This window comes from Austrofundulus limnaeus, unplaced genomic scaffold (assembly GCF_001266775.1).
Source record: "Austrofundulus limnaeus strain Quisiro unplaced genomic scaffold, Austrofundulus_limnaeus-1.0 Scaffold96, whole genome shotgun sequence".
Classification (NCBI taxonomy): domain Eukaryota; kingdom Metazoa; phylum Chordata; class Actinopteri; order Cyprinodontiformes; family Rivulidae; genus Austrofundulus; species Austrofundulus limnaeus.
This window is the reverse complement of record NW_013952498.1, coordinates 961883-975975: the sequence shown is the minus strand read 5'-3', so window position 1 is coordinate 975975 and position 14093 is coordinate 961883. Positions and strand designations below refer to the sequence as shown.

The 14093-nt window shown below is 38.2% G+C and overlaps 3 protein-coding genes and 1 non-coding gene across 4 annotated transcripts in view; 3 read left to right on the top strand and 1 right to left on the bottom strand.

Annotated features, from left to right (window-relative positions):
* The window catches only part of LOC106520692 (galectin-1), a 6185-nt gene extending 3080 nt beyond the window's left edge, over positions 1–3105 (bottom strand). The window contains exons 1-2 of the mRNA XM_014012910.1: positions 3037–3105; positions 1334–1496 (exon numbers count right to left, since the gene is read on the bottom strand). The gene's annotated coding sequence lies outside the window, so the exon portion shown is untranslated. The remainder of the gene's footprint in view (positions 1–1333; positions 1497–3036) is intronic.
* On the top strand, positions 262–7922 carry pick1 (protein interacting with prkca 1). The gene is made up of 13 exons (XM_014012909.1): positions 262–398; positions 822–886; positions 1059–1170; positions 1363–1491; positions 3431–3497; positions 3591–3680; positions 3765–3818; positions 3985–4047; positions 4386–4519; positions 4694–4786; positions 4875–4925; positions 6225–6369; positions 6472–7922. Exons 2-13 carry the CDS (start codon positions 846–848, stop codon positions 6720–6722), a joined length of 1230 nt encoding a protein of 409 aa, XP_013868363.1. The 5' UTR covers positions 262–398; positions 822–845; the 3' UTR covers positions 6723–7922.
* A 251-nt stretch (positions 7923–8173) lies between these two features.
* Positions 8174–8246, top strand: trnar-ccu (transfer RNA arginine (anticodon CCU)). Its single transcript has one exon. It is a non-coding gene; the product is annotated as a tRNA-Arg (tRNA).
* A 153-nt stretch (positions 8247–8399) lies between these two features.
* plbd1a (phospholipase B domain containing 1a) overlaps positions 8400–14093 on the top strand; it is a gene marked incomplete in the record, with an annotated part of 8020 nt that continues 2326 nt past the window's right edge. Inside the window, 8 exon segments of the mRNA XM_014012908.1 lie at positions 8400–8623; positions 9035–9257; positions 9339–9422; positions 9665–9806; positions 10644–10784; positions 12493–12637; positions 12828–13028; positions 13115–13255. Coding sequence (XP_013868362.1) covers positions 8557–8623; positions 9035–9257; positions 9339–9422; positions 9665–9806; positions 10644–10784; positions 12493–12637; positions 12828–13028; positions 13115–13255 — 1144 coding nt within the window.

Genomic DNA, 14093 nt, shown 5'->3' with positions numbered 1-14093 from the left:
TATTTGACCTGAACATTGTGTTGTAGCTCATTAGAGAACTTTCTAATACTTTAACTCTTATAATTGCAAACATTATCATTCTTTATTTTAAAAAATTACTTTTTTTTTTGAAAATTCTATTCAAAAATATAATCCCACGCTTCAGATATTACATCAATTTTGCGCCAGTGTAATACATTTAAAGTGATTATTCCAACTCTGACCACCAGATGGCAGCAGGCAAGCTTTCACAGCAACTTCCGGTAAGTTGCAGGAAGTGACAAAATAAAATAAACAGGAGCCATCAATACATTCAGAAGTTCATGTAATTGTTAATATAAGGCACAACTCGGGAAATTTGGTCTTCATGCATAGAAAGCGGCACCTATAGAACAAAGCTGTGCAACGCAGACTAAAAGGTAAACAAGACGGTGTTCATAAGCTGCGCCAGTTTCCGTGCACCAGGCTATCTGTTGAAGGCTACAGCTAGCAGCTAAGTGGCGTTAGCAAGCAATTTCCTCTCAACTTACGTCAATACACAGAAACAATTMTCTGGCTGTTTCTGACGCACAAGTTCATGGTTTATTACACCCAGTAAGAGTCGTATTTCTTAAAGAATATGAGTTAGTCACCAGCTGTTTCTTCCGCCCAGAGCTAGCGTTTCTTCTGTCAGAGCACCAGACTCATCAAGACTGCGCTGATCGCTGTTTGATTTACAGATTTATACCAGATAATTTCACTGAAATCACTCTAGTGAGAAAGATGCTCGTATTTTCTCGTATATTAATTGTCATATCTTTTCACAAAAAATAGTGTGTGCACTTTATTTTTATCTTCCTCAGGGACAGTAGTGAATCTGTCCTACAATGTTCACAGACATGGATTATGAGCTGGAGGAGGACAAACTGTGAGTCAGCTGTGTTTTAATATTTTAAAAATCTTCATTCAATTCACAGTGCTGTGTTTAGAAATGCAGGCATTTTATTTGCTTACGTTCAAACTAAAGCTTTAAAAATAGCTGATAATGTGAATTAATTTCCTGAAATGAACCAACGATATACTTGTTTTAACAACAACAGAGGGATCCCAACAGTGCCGGGCACCGTGACGCTGAAGAAAGATGCAAACAATCTTATTGGCATCAGCATCGGTGGTGGAGCTCAGTACTGTCCTTGTCTCTACATTGTTCAGGTAAGTACAGAAACACTATTACCAATGCAACGTCTGCAAATTTCATTAAGAGMAACAAACAATATTTGGATTAATGCCACAGTTAGGAGTTAAAGTCATGCAGTGAAAATTAATTTGATAAACTAAATAGGGGAAAAAATACAATTTCTACAGTCATTGTCACCTTTCAGCGTGGTTATTTTTGTCTCCCAGGTCTTTGACAACACCCCAGCAGCTCTGGATGGGACGCTGGCAGCAGGTGATGAAATCACAGGTGTGAACGGGAAAACCGTGAAAGGAAAAACAAAGGTGGAAGTGGCCAAGATGATACAAGCTGTCCAGGTAGTCTGGAAGAATAAACACAATTTATTTTATTTTTTTATCTAAACCAGAGGTCTTCAACCCTGTTCCTGGTKTAGCTGTTTCCYTGCTTTGACACACCTGATTCAAATCATTAAATTACCTGCTCAGTATGTCATCAAATTTAGCAGSTGTGTGTTGAAGCAGGGAAACAGCTAAAACATGCAGGAGTTGGTCATGAGGAACAGGGTTCAAGACCTCCAGTTTAAACTATTGAATCTGGAAAGAAATGTTTTGTTGATTAAAATTGTAAAATAACTGGAGAAACATATTTTCTTATTTTAAAATAATTTATTACAGTTTTTCTTTTCAGTTTTTCAGTAGGATCAGTCTGTTATTTGTGTGTTGGGCCTACAGAAGAAAATCAAATTATACTTTACTGTTTGATTAAACAAGAAAAAGTATTTGTGATTTCAGCTCATGGGCATCRTGTTATCCCATTGTTAGAGTACTTTTAATAGATTTTACCATAACGTGGATCTACATAAAATAATAGAAAAAAACACACTTGGTAAATTTTAGAACAACCTTTCTGAAGGATATTTGATCAGCTTTTTTATTCTGTATCTTAAAAAAAAGATATGATCCAAAAACTACTTATTCATCAGCTCAACGTTCTGGCTTTTCAAACATCTTTCAAGTGTGGGAATTATCTGGAATTTTATAAGAATTTAAATTATATCAGTATTTCCTGAATAAAAAWCTGAAGGATCTCACTTTTGGATTGCTGAAATAATAATCTGCTTAGTAAGACCGATGAGCAAAACWACAAAGCTTTCAGGTGAAGCAATGAAAATACTTTTGTAGCATCTAGAATAGAATCGATATAAAAAAGTATCTGAATATACTGTTCCCAGGTGCAGTTCACATTTTGTACACGTGCTGTGAAAACTGAAGTGTTGATGGTCTGTTATATAGATTGTATCCATTTTCTTTTGAAAAGTTATCAGCGAAATGATAAGAATGATCAGGTGCTRTTTTTGCTCTGAAGTAAGGTGTTGCTCCTGACGGTCATGTTGATAGGACTTCCTGTTGAACTGAAGCATTTAATTGATTAGACTTATGTTATGGCTCATTCATGAAAATAAAACAATAAATTAATTAATTAATTTATGCCAAAGAATGATTGTGTTTTATTCACAGTAATTGATGTTTAAGATGTTTTTCCTCGTAAACATGTCAGATTTGTTGCACTCAGGTGTACCACYTTCTTCTCAGAGAATATCTGTTTGGTTTTCTTTCTTGAAATTTTCTCTCTCACACCAGGACAGTTTTTCTGTTGCAGTTTCTTTGATATTCTGTCATTTGAATGTATTTTTCATGGTTTATTTCTATAACAGTCCTGGAAACACTTGTTTTGAAATAGTAAATCAGTTCAAACCCTCTGTTTCATCATTGGAATTTATATTTGTGACAACCACAATGAGTAAATCCTACTTACAGTGTACCTTTATCCTGTAAATATGCTACATTTCGAAATCAAATATTTATTGACACAAACAGAAAAAGAGCAAAAAGACAACTCACTGTTTTATATCTCGCTGTAGCTGCAGTTTCATCAGTGAATATTGAGTCCAGCAGCAGAAAAGGGATTTCACTGACTTACCCAGCTGCCCAAAGCTCGTGGCGCGTCACCCCCAGCACAGGGGGCCGTGTTGTTTTTAGACATGCTTTGTTCACGCACAGAAAAATGTCATGACTTCCTCTGTCGTGAGATAAAGACTGGATCAGGGTGGGAATTAAAGGATTAAACTGTGTTGGGCTTTGCTCTTTCAGGACAAACTCTGCWCCTGAATGGCTCTGTTTGCACCACAGTGTTGAACACGTTGTTCTCCAACATCTTTACAATGTTGGCTTTTCATCAAATGAAATAAATAAGAGTTTGTCTTCTTATGTTTCTGTCCTGTTTGTGTGTTCGCAGGGAGAGGCAGTGATCCACTACAACAAACTGCAGGCCGACCCAAAGCAGGGGAAATCTTTAGACATTGGTATTTTTTATAGATGCACGTTGAATTACTTGTTATAATTCTGTTTTGCAGCACCATCAGAAATTGTGTTCTGTGGTGTTTTGTGTGTTTCAGTGTTAAAGAAAGTCAAACATCGTCTTGTGGAGAACATGAGCTCAGGCACAGCTGATGCTCTCGGACTCAGCAGAGCTATTCTTTGTAACGGTACAGTTTTTGTTAAAGTCATATCAATGTGATTACAGTTAATTTATTGCAATAGATGACTGGAAAATATTTTGTTCTCTGCAGATGGGCTGGTCAAAAGACTAGAAGAGCTGGAGAAAACAGCAGAACTTTATAAAGGTTCAAATTTTAAAAATGTTTCAGAACAATTTCTCCTATTTAGTGCTTAAAATCAAATATGTGTTGTGATTATTATTATTATTTTTTAATTAAATGGCTGCAGTAGATTAATATGAGATAATTTTGTTGAGATCAGTGTTTTATTAAAATATTTATCTGCTGGCAGGACTGATGGAGCACACCAAGAGGCTGCTCAGAGCTTTCTTTGAGCTTTCTCAAACTCACAGAGGTTGGTTTAAAAACATACTGTCAGAGTAAACACAACTGAATTATAACAGTTTACATATTTTTTTTACTTTGGTTAGCTAAAAGCAAAATGATAAATTAATCAATGTAACTGARCATTTCTTCTAATTTTTAAAATGTAAATAATGTCAGTTGTGGGCGGAATGGGCTGTTAGTATTTTTATCATCAGCTCCTCTGCCCGTTCATAAAAACCTGCTTTCATTCTGTAAAACAACAAGTAGCCATTCATTGTAAGTTGAGTTMAAATAAACAAACATGCTCATTTTTACCATCTGAATGCATTTAGTGCTTTTCGTTCTGACTGGATGTTGTGTTTGCAGCGTTCGGGGATGTTTTTTCAGTCATCGGTGTCAGAGAGCCTCAGGCTGCAGCCAGCGAGGCCTTCGTCAAGTTTGCTGATGCTCACAGAAACATTGAGAAATACGGAATTAGGCTTCTAAAAACCATCAAGCCCGTAAGTTTAGATCATCACTTGTTGCACTGAAAGCACACAGGCCTCACAGAGAAACAAACGTTATCTGTGATCTAACACTGTTCCTTTATATCAAAAGTATTCAAATCAAACTTTATAAAACATTTCTGCTATTCTTACTAAGATGTCGGTGACCTGTTCTGTTTCAAYGTGCAGATGCTCCACGATCTGAACACTTACCTCCACAAGGCCATACCTGACACCAAGCTCACCATCAGGAAGTACCTGGATGTGAAGTTTGAATACCTGGTGAGGCCTCACTCTGACATTTTATACACGAGACAGGATGTTGATGTCTGATGTAGACGTGCTGAACACAACTTCCTGTGTGTTTCAGTCCTACTGCCTGAAGGTGAAGGAGATGGACGATGAAGAGTACAGCAGCATCGTGAGTATATTGAAGGGTGTTATTTTATTTTTGATACATCAAGACTGACAGGTCTAAAATTCAAAGTGAGTAAAGAATTCATAAAACAAAGAAGATCTTGAGATTTTGTTTTTGCAGACTCATCATCTCAGCCAAATGAGCTTCTCATTTAAAATTAGAAACGTCACAAATGAGATTTAAGTTAAAGTTCTGCTAGTATGTTCTAATGGATACCAGACCTGCAGTTTATCAAAGAAACAGACGGAGAAAGAACTCATATCAGCAGAAACCTGCTTGGCTATTAAAATAATCTCTATAAAGCTATCTGAAGTCCCATAAAAAGATGACTCACGAGATGAGCTTTAACAAACAATCCCTGCTTTTACAAACGTATTATATGAATCTCTACATTTGACTGCATCTGAAGCATTTTTGCATTTTAATTTCCACATTCTTTTTATTTGTTGGTAAATTCTGTGTCAGTGTGACAATAAAATCATTGTTCAGCAACACTGTTTGATATATTTCAATATCCTACTTCATGAATCGCACAGTAAAAAGATTCTACAAATCTGTAAATAACAGGTGAAAACATGATTGTTTGTCCTCTTCAGGAGCTAAATTAGCACTTTGCTTCTTGAGTAAAAACAGACCTTATTACTGTTAGCTCATAGCGTAGCCAGTTTGTAGCTTTTAAAACAATAATAAGGTGACTTAATTAAACACATAAGAACTCAAGATTTTTTTTAATTCTTTCTTGATATAAAATATTATCTTTGTTGTGTTTTTATTTAAAGTTTTATTATTTGGTTCATGTTTTTGGTGGCTGATAAGTGAGTTGAACATATCTGTGGTTCTTATTTCTACAACTTACTGTATAAGATTAAGTTCTGTTGGAGTAAGTAGGTAAACTTTATTTTTACAGCACCTTTCACAGAGAGATCACAAAGTGCTTCACAGGGAGCAAAAATAAAATAAATACAAACAAAATACAACCAAAGAAACATACAACAAAACAACTGACCATTAAGAGCTGTAAAAGTCAAGACTGAAATTTTAACATCRGTTCTGAATTTGACAGGTGGTCGATGTAAAGAGGATAAAACTGGTGTGATGTGTACTCTTCTGTCAGTACCTGTTAAAAGCCTCGCTGCGGCGCTCTGTATCGACTGGAAACCAGTGACAGCAGATTTGTTCAAACCCATAAAAAGAGAGTTACAAAAATCAAAACAAGAAGAGATAAAATTATAAAGCGTCTTGTGTTCACTTCCTGCATGTTTGATCAATTTCTCTGCTCTGACTTCATACACCTGTAAACAGGCCATGGGAGAGCCTCTGTACCGGGTCAGCACCGGTAACTACGAGTACCGCTTGGTGCTGAGGTGTCGACAGGAGGCCCGCGCTCGCTTCGCTAAAATGAGGAAGGACGTCCTGGAAAAGATAGAGCTGCTGGATCAGAAACACGGTTTGTCCTCGTAGATGTTCTCCTCAGGCTTTTCCATAACTCTAATCTCAACAGCCCGTGTGAGAAATAACAGCTTGGTCTGTGACTCCTCTTCCTCTGCAGTCCAGGACATCGTGTTCCAGCTGCAGCGCTTCGTCTCAGGCATGTCCCATTACTACGACGAGTGCTACGCCGTCCTGAAGGAGGCCGACGTGTTCCCCATCGAAGTGGACCTGTCCCACACCACAATCAACTACAGCAGCCAGTCCTTCACCTACACCGATGAGGAGGAGGAGGAGGAAGGAGTGCGCGGGGAGGAGGGAGGGAGCAGACAAGCCGAGAACGGCACAGAGAAACTGATCGATGACGAATGATTCGTAGAGTTGAACATCGGCTCACTCACTGAGCGTTGTACAGCAGCTGAAAACGGTTACCACTGTTCATAAAAGATGAATTACACCTGTAGTTGCTGCTACGCTCTTCGTTGTGATTATTTTACTGTATTTTACGTTGCAAGCTTTAACTAAATATTTTGTTACGTTAATGGGTGAGTTTAGGGTGAAGGGGTTTTCTCACTGCAGGGTTTGATCTTTAAATTTACGTTGTGTGCCTTTTATTTTTATTGTTTTTTTTGTCCTGTCTAAGAAGTCTAATGGTTTAGTGGTGTTTGTCCGTTTGAAAATGATTGAATGTACCTTTATATTTATTTTATGATATATTTGTTACACTTTTTTTTCTCAAAAATAATTTGTTTAGTGATCTAAAATGTTAAGAGACACTACTGAAAAATATGTTAAAGCAGCAAATAATTTAAATTTAAAGTTACACATGAAGTGTTTATTATATAAAGTTGTTATTTGCCGTCTAGATTTGTTTTATCAACCCATCTTTCTGTTTTTTTTCATAACGTTTTTTTTATTACAATTTTCACTTTCCAATTTTAACGAAAGTTGCTGCATTTTCTGCAATTAGGTCAAGTTTACTCCCATACTACAAGTAGTTTTTTTTTTCATTATTGTATGCTTTCATATGTGCATCTTTATTTTCAAATAACACTGTTTGTTTGTTTTGTTTTGTTTTGTTTTTTACATTCCAGCATAAAAAAGCAAGGTCAGTGTCTTGCATGAATAATTTCACAAGTGTTTGTGAAGTGAACTTGAAGTGGTTTAAATGAAGGTAAGGTTCACAGACTGTGGTTTGAACATTCTGCTGTTTTTCTCTTTATTTATATATAGTTGTGTTAATTTTATTTTAATATGTAAATAATCAATAAAATAAGATTTATGGTCACAAGCAAAATGTAATCAATACCTTAGGTGACCACAAGATGGCAGCATTGCACCATCTCATGGATGTGAATTATTTAAATCTAKGCATAACCTACAATTATAGGTGTGCTTTGCCATTTGTTTATAGTTTTGTTTTATACATTCATTTTAAATCTGAGAAGGGATCTTTATCTTGATTTTTTTCTCTCACTGACTGATACTTTAATAATAATTACAACAGTTTGTTTTCTGAGGTTGGTGTATGTTTTGCCAAAGTGGCATTTTAATAAAAGGTTTTACGAGAAATTCTGTAGCTCGGGGTTCGTTTGTTTTTTTATTTTTATTTTTTACATCAAACCAAAATGTAACCCCGGTCATATTACCTGTTTTTAGAAAATGACTATTTCCTTTTTATAATAACTTTATTTCTGCATTAATGTAAAATCTGACCTAAATATTTCGTCTTGCTGCGTTAGCGTTCGAGGTTGGTGCAAATGCAATGTATAAATCTCATTTTAGGGCACAAAATTTTCGTACGCATACACGCTGYCATCTGCGCCCCAGTGGCCTAATGGATAAGGCACTGGCCTCCTAAGCCAGGGATTGTGGGTTCGAGTCCCATCTGGGGTGGTTCTATTTTTCATCCTGTCACCGTTTGTTTTCTAGTGGAATTTATCGACTAAGTACTCACATGCTTTTTGTCGTATGTCAGCAATTCATCTCAGCTGATCGTTTCTAAATTGTTCAGTTTCCTTGTTCCTCGGTTCCCTGAGCCAATCAGGAAGCGCTCCGCTCCCGTGACTCTTCTTCTGCTGCCTTGGGCTTTACCTCTGAAACAAAACATTAGATTTACWCTTCGTTTCCACCTCATGTAGTGAATCCACTTCTTCATTCTGCATCAAACTCAGCTTCTTATTTTTGAACTTTTAATATCGCTGACATGATTTTATTAACGAGGCTGTACGTCTTCTTATTATTTCTTGTGGTTTCGATCTTCGCAGCTGACAGTAAGTAGGTCGAGTGTTGGGTTAATCCCTGAGGATCTGTGGGGCTTTCTTTCCTTTCTGTCCTAATGACTGTCCTGTACTAACTGAAACCTTACATTTATTCATAATGCTTACTTTTACTCAAGTGTTGAKATTGAAAATACATAGTGGATGATCCCAAATTTGAAGCTTCTTTCATTTATTCTTTCATTTTCTTTCACCTTTACTCAAATGTGTTAACCCAACCTAATGTGTCTGCATGAAAAGTCTGTGTAATTTAAGTAGAATGAATTGACTAAAGTCATGACAGATGTTAAATAGTTTAGACTTGCAGTGTTTATCATGTTTAAAGGAGACTTTTCACTTTTCAGTGTTTTATTTTATTAACTTTTGCCCTTTTCTTCTTCTTCTTCATGGTTGATTTGTGCCCAGAGATAACAACAGCCACTGTGTACTGGGACTCCGAGCAAAAGCTTGTCCTGCTGAAGGATGGAGCGATGGAGACTGACGGGGACGCCTATGGGTACCTGAATGACACCCTGACCACCTCAGGCTGGAGTGTCCTGGAGATCCGTGCCGGGTACGGGAAGACTCGTGAAACGGATGAAATCACTTTCTTCCTTGCTGGTTATCTCGAAGGATTCCTCACTGCCCAGTAAGTGGCACAGAAACTTTTAGTGATTTTTTTTTTTCATGCAAAATAAAACCCTTGTGTATTGTTACTGTCTATCCTCAGGCAGATGATGGACCACTACACCAACATGTATCCTCAGCTGATCAAAGACCCAAAGCTCCTCGGTCCAGTTAAGAAGTTCATGGCGTAAGTCTGTTCTGTCTTCTTTTTCTGTAACCACATACAGTCTGACATTTATATCTCTGTTTTTCATATCCTGTTCTCACTTCAGCTTCTGGTAAAGTCATGTGACACAGAGCAGCCAGATAAAATGAAAAGAGAAAACGATTAAACATTTAAAATGGTTCAAATTAAAGTTTTACCACTTCTGCTAAGTCAGGGTTTCTGCAGCCGAATGATGAATAAACAGGAAGTGTCACCCCCCACAGGAACCAGGACTCGTGGGTCAGGGAGCAGGTGAAGCTGAACAAGAGCTCTGATCCTCTGTGGAAACATGTCGGCTTCGTTGTGGCCCAGATGGACGGACTGCAGGCCGGAGTGGCAGAGTGGGCCAAGAGGCAGGGCAAGAAGGTAAATCTGGACAAAACATAAGACAAGCAAATAAATACAGAAACACAAACATCAGCTAATCTTAGACAATGTAAAATATCAACAACTTTACCTCCTCACAATATGATCTCAGTCCAACATGTTGGCATGAAACCTGTTGAGTAATATGCCTTCGTTTGTTGGAATGACAGACTTATATTGTTATAAAAGTCTTTGTAAATTAGACTTTTTGATGCACATATTCTGGTGTAAATTCTCAGTCATTCAGGACATGGTTAATCCAAAACAAATTCAAAAAACAAACTACTGGACCCTTTTTTTAAAGTCAAAAACATGTTGCCTCCCGTCCCAGATGCTTTTTCTGTTCATAAAAGTCTGGTAGATGTGGGGTGTAAAGCTTTAAAAGCAGAAATGGAACATCTTCAGAATAGAAGTCCAGTTATTTTATTTGTACTTTATTTAGATTGATGATACACACTTTATCTCAGTGATTCATCTTTTTTTGCATGCTCCGATGTAAAAAGAGGAAGCTCCAAACTAACCAAACTTCTCTCTATAGAGTCTGATTTTTAAAGGGACATCACATGTTTTGTCTTTTTTCTTTGCTTTTTCTGAAACACAGTTTATTTTGCCATCCTCGCTGGTGTTAATGATATTATTGAATTAAACATACTCATTACAAAGCTTCTGCTAAAGTTTTATTCGTACAACCGTCGTCTTTGTTCTGCTTTAAGTTTGAGTTTGGCTCAGTTTGCAGAACCACATATTAATATTTCCTTCTTCAGTTTCAGCGTTAGGAGCGGTTGGTATTTGTGTTGCGTTTGTTGTCCAGCTGTTAATCTGCTGTTTTTCCCACAGCCGTTGTCGCTGTTTGACGTCCAGTTCCTGAACGCAGTGGGAGACCTGCTGGACCTGATCCCAACGCTACTCCCCAGCTCCAACAGTCCGCACAGAGATTTCAGCCTTCCAGGGATGGGACACTGCTCTGCACTCATCAAGGTGACGGGTTGGAAATGCACACAGTCTGTTCCTCAAAAGCTCCTGAACAACACATAAGTGATGCTTCACTGCCATCAGCTGTGCTTTTTCCACAGTAACATATAAAAAGACAAAACTAGAACTTTTTGTTCMATCTAATCTGCTGCTGCAGCCGTGGAATGAAGGGATTTTTAAAGAAAAGAAAATGAATTTATTGAAGTTTTAAGGTGAAGTTTAGACGTAAAAAAGATACAGCAATGCAAACCATTATATTTTTAAATCCAATTAAATCATGTCCATGTAAACGTGGCTAGTGTTGTTAGCTGGTGGAGCTGAATGTGGTAACATGACAAGATAAATTTAGGTCAGAACATCAATGAAACTCAGTTTGATATTAACACAAGTTATTTTATATTTATATGCAGTTCTACACAGAAATTTCGCCATGATAAATTGTTCAAATTGACAGCCCGCCCTGAGCAATATGGCATCTTGCCCCAACCCCATTGGTCGGTCTTTTGAAGCGTGTGTGATGCTTCTTATTGTTCCCACCCCTCCTTTGGAGGAGTCGACCTCCACCTCGACTGGTAGTGAATGGAGCTCTTGAGGCTTTTGCAGCAAAAACTGCTTCAAATAAAACTTCTGTGTTTCTTTGACTCTTTTAAATGCTCAAACATCAAGACCCGCCAGGAAGTCACATCTAATCAATGATTAATAGTGCTGTACACTTCAACATTAGAGATTTATTTATTTTGATGGAGTGGTGACTTATTTAAGACTGAATAAAACATCTGAAACTTTTTTTAACCATTAAATCTCTCTCTACAGCTGGACTAAAGCTATGTATTGTGAAACACATGAATTCCAATGAGCAAAATGCAATACAGAAACTTTCATAGGCATGACATTACAATTAGTTCTTCTTAACAGGTTTACGCAGCATTTATTTTCCTAGATAAGCTCCTAGCTGTTTGACAAAGAAGATTTGGCAGTTTTTTTTTTCATGTGCGCAACCCACATACTCAGCTCTACTGCTCATGCCACAAAGGCGTGTTCCTTACAAATGTGGCACCATTTTAAAAGAAAAATTAACAGGCTTTCCAACAGTATAAATGTTTTGCCAAGGAGCGTTGTTACAACAAAGAAATAATGTAACAAACACACATTTCTTGATGTTTTGTGCTAAGTTTATATATGTTTAAAGCTTTAGGCACCACCCAGTYCAGTTTGTGTTTGAGACTGCCTCGGCCTGTCTCGGGTTGCTGAGTTTGTTCAGATAAAAGCTCTGGGATTTCACACAAACCTGAATGCTGAAGGTGGGGGCGTAACTTTGTGTCGAAAGTTGGTGGGGACATGTCCACACCAGTCCTTCACAAAGTTACGCCCATGGCTGAAGGTACAGCTGGTGTCTCGCTGAGCTGAGATTCACGGAGAGCAGTTGGTAATTTGATTTTTAAGTTGAGCAATTTTTGTTTCACATCTCACATGTAGGGAAAAAAAGGTTTAACACAACCTGAGAGCTTCTCTTAAAGTGTATCAGAGAAAGTATTCTGCTCAGATTCATGTATTCATTTTGGTGTTGTTCTGACAGCTGGGTGTGGGCTACAGCACCCCTACAACCCCTAAAAGTTGACTAAATGAAATAATTTTTCCAGATAAAGGGATATCTTTTTGAGTCCTGCACCCTGAGTTGACCGTACTGCTTTTCATTTTTCATCGTCTTCCTCAGATGCTGCCGGGTTATGAGAACCTCCTGTTTGCCCACTCCAGCTGGTACACGTACGCAGCCACGATGCGCATCTACAAACACTGGGATTTCCACGTCTCCGAGCCTCACACAGCCACCGGGAAGCTGTCCTTCAGCAGCTACCCTGGTGTGTAGACCCCAGGAATTCTCCTCAAGAGTTATTCAAACAAAAAAGAAAAAGCAGGAAAATTGTGCAGTTATTTCCCAAAATCTCAGGTTTTAAGAGCCAGATTTAGCACAAATCAGCTGTTTTACGCTAATTACGGAACGGTTTGCATCAGCGGACCTCATTTCCAGAACCTGGTTTGTGTTTTCAGGTTTCCTGGTGTCTCTGGATGACTTTTACCTCCTGGGCAGCGGTCTGATGATGACTCAAACCACCAACAACGTTTTCAACTCCTCCCTGTTTGACCAAATCACTCCRAAGAGCCTGCTGGCGTGGCAAAGGGTCCGGCTGGCCCACAGTCTGGCTCAGACGGGGGAGGAATGGGCCAAAATCTTCTCTATGTACAACTCTGGTCAGTTGGGCTCAGTGATCGTGATGCTGGTGTAGCAGCATGGCTCAGTTTCAAACTAAGTATAACTTGGCTGACTTCCTGCTCAGGTACCTACAACAATCAGTACATGGTTCTGGACCGGAGCAAAATCAAACTGGGCCACAGCATTGATGAYGGAGCTCTGACTGTGGTGGAGCAGATCCCAGGATTGGTGCAGTATTCTGACCAGACGCAGGCTCTGCGCAGAGGTAACACACATTTGTTGGTGTGTTCCTATGGTTGTGCATCATTAGTCTGTTAGCAAAATATCTTGCTCAYTAGAGAAATCGTGTTGAAATTCCTGGAAAATGCCATTGAAAGTGCATGTACTGAGCCATTCCTTTATATTTTACAGTGTTTGGACCATTTTGTCTTTTATACAACATGTTTTGTTGGCCTCTTGTTTATTTCACATTTCCCCTGTTTTAGCCTCACTGCATTGGCTGCCTGTTCATTTTAGGATTMATTTTAAAGTTCTTCTATTTGTTYTTAAAGCATTAAATGGTCTTGCCCCACTTTACCTCACTGAACTKCTGCACCCCTGTACCCCCTCCCGTTCTCTCAGGTCAGCAGACCAGCTGCTCCTGAGAWTCCCAAAAACTAAACGTAAGCTTAGAGGGGATCGTGCCTTCTCCACTGTTGCTCCTAAAATGTGGAACAACCTGCCTTTGGGCATCAGACAGACCACGTCCCTGTCGGCTTTTAAAACGCTACTTAAAACGCATCTCTTCTCTTTGGCTTTTGGCTCCGAGATGTTGACTTTTAGTTTGTTTTGAGATTATTTTAATTTCTTTTAATGGTTTTATGTGTTTGTTTTATTGTATAGTTTTAATTTTTGGATTTGGCTTTTATTATGTATTGTGTCTGTTGTGTGTTTTATTGACTGACTGTACAGCACTTTGGTCTTATGGTTGTTTAAAGGAGCAATATTATGTGCTTTCCAAGCCTATATTTGAATTTTATACTAAAATAAAGTAACTATGTCTGTAGGAATTACTTCATGAAATTAGGACCAGCCTAATTTTCATAAAGATAATCCAGCAAGAC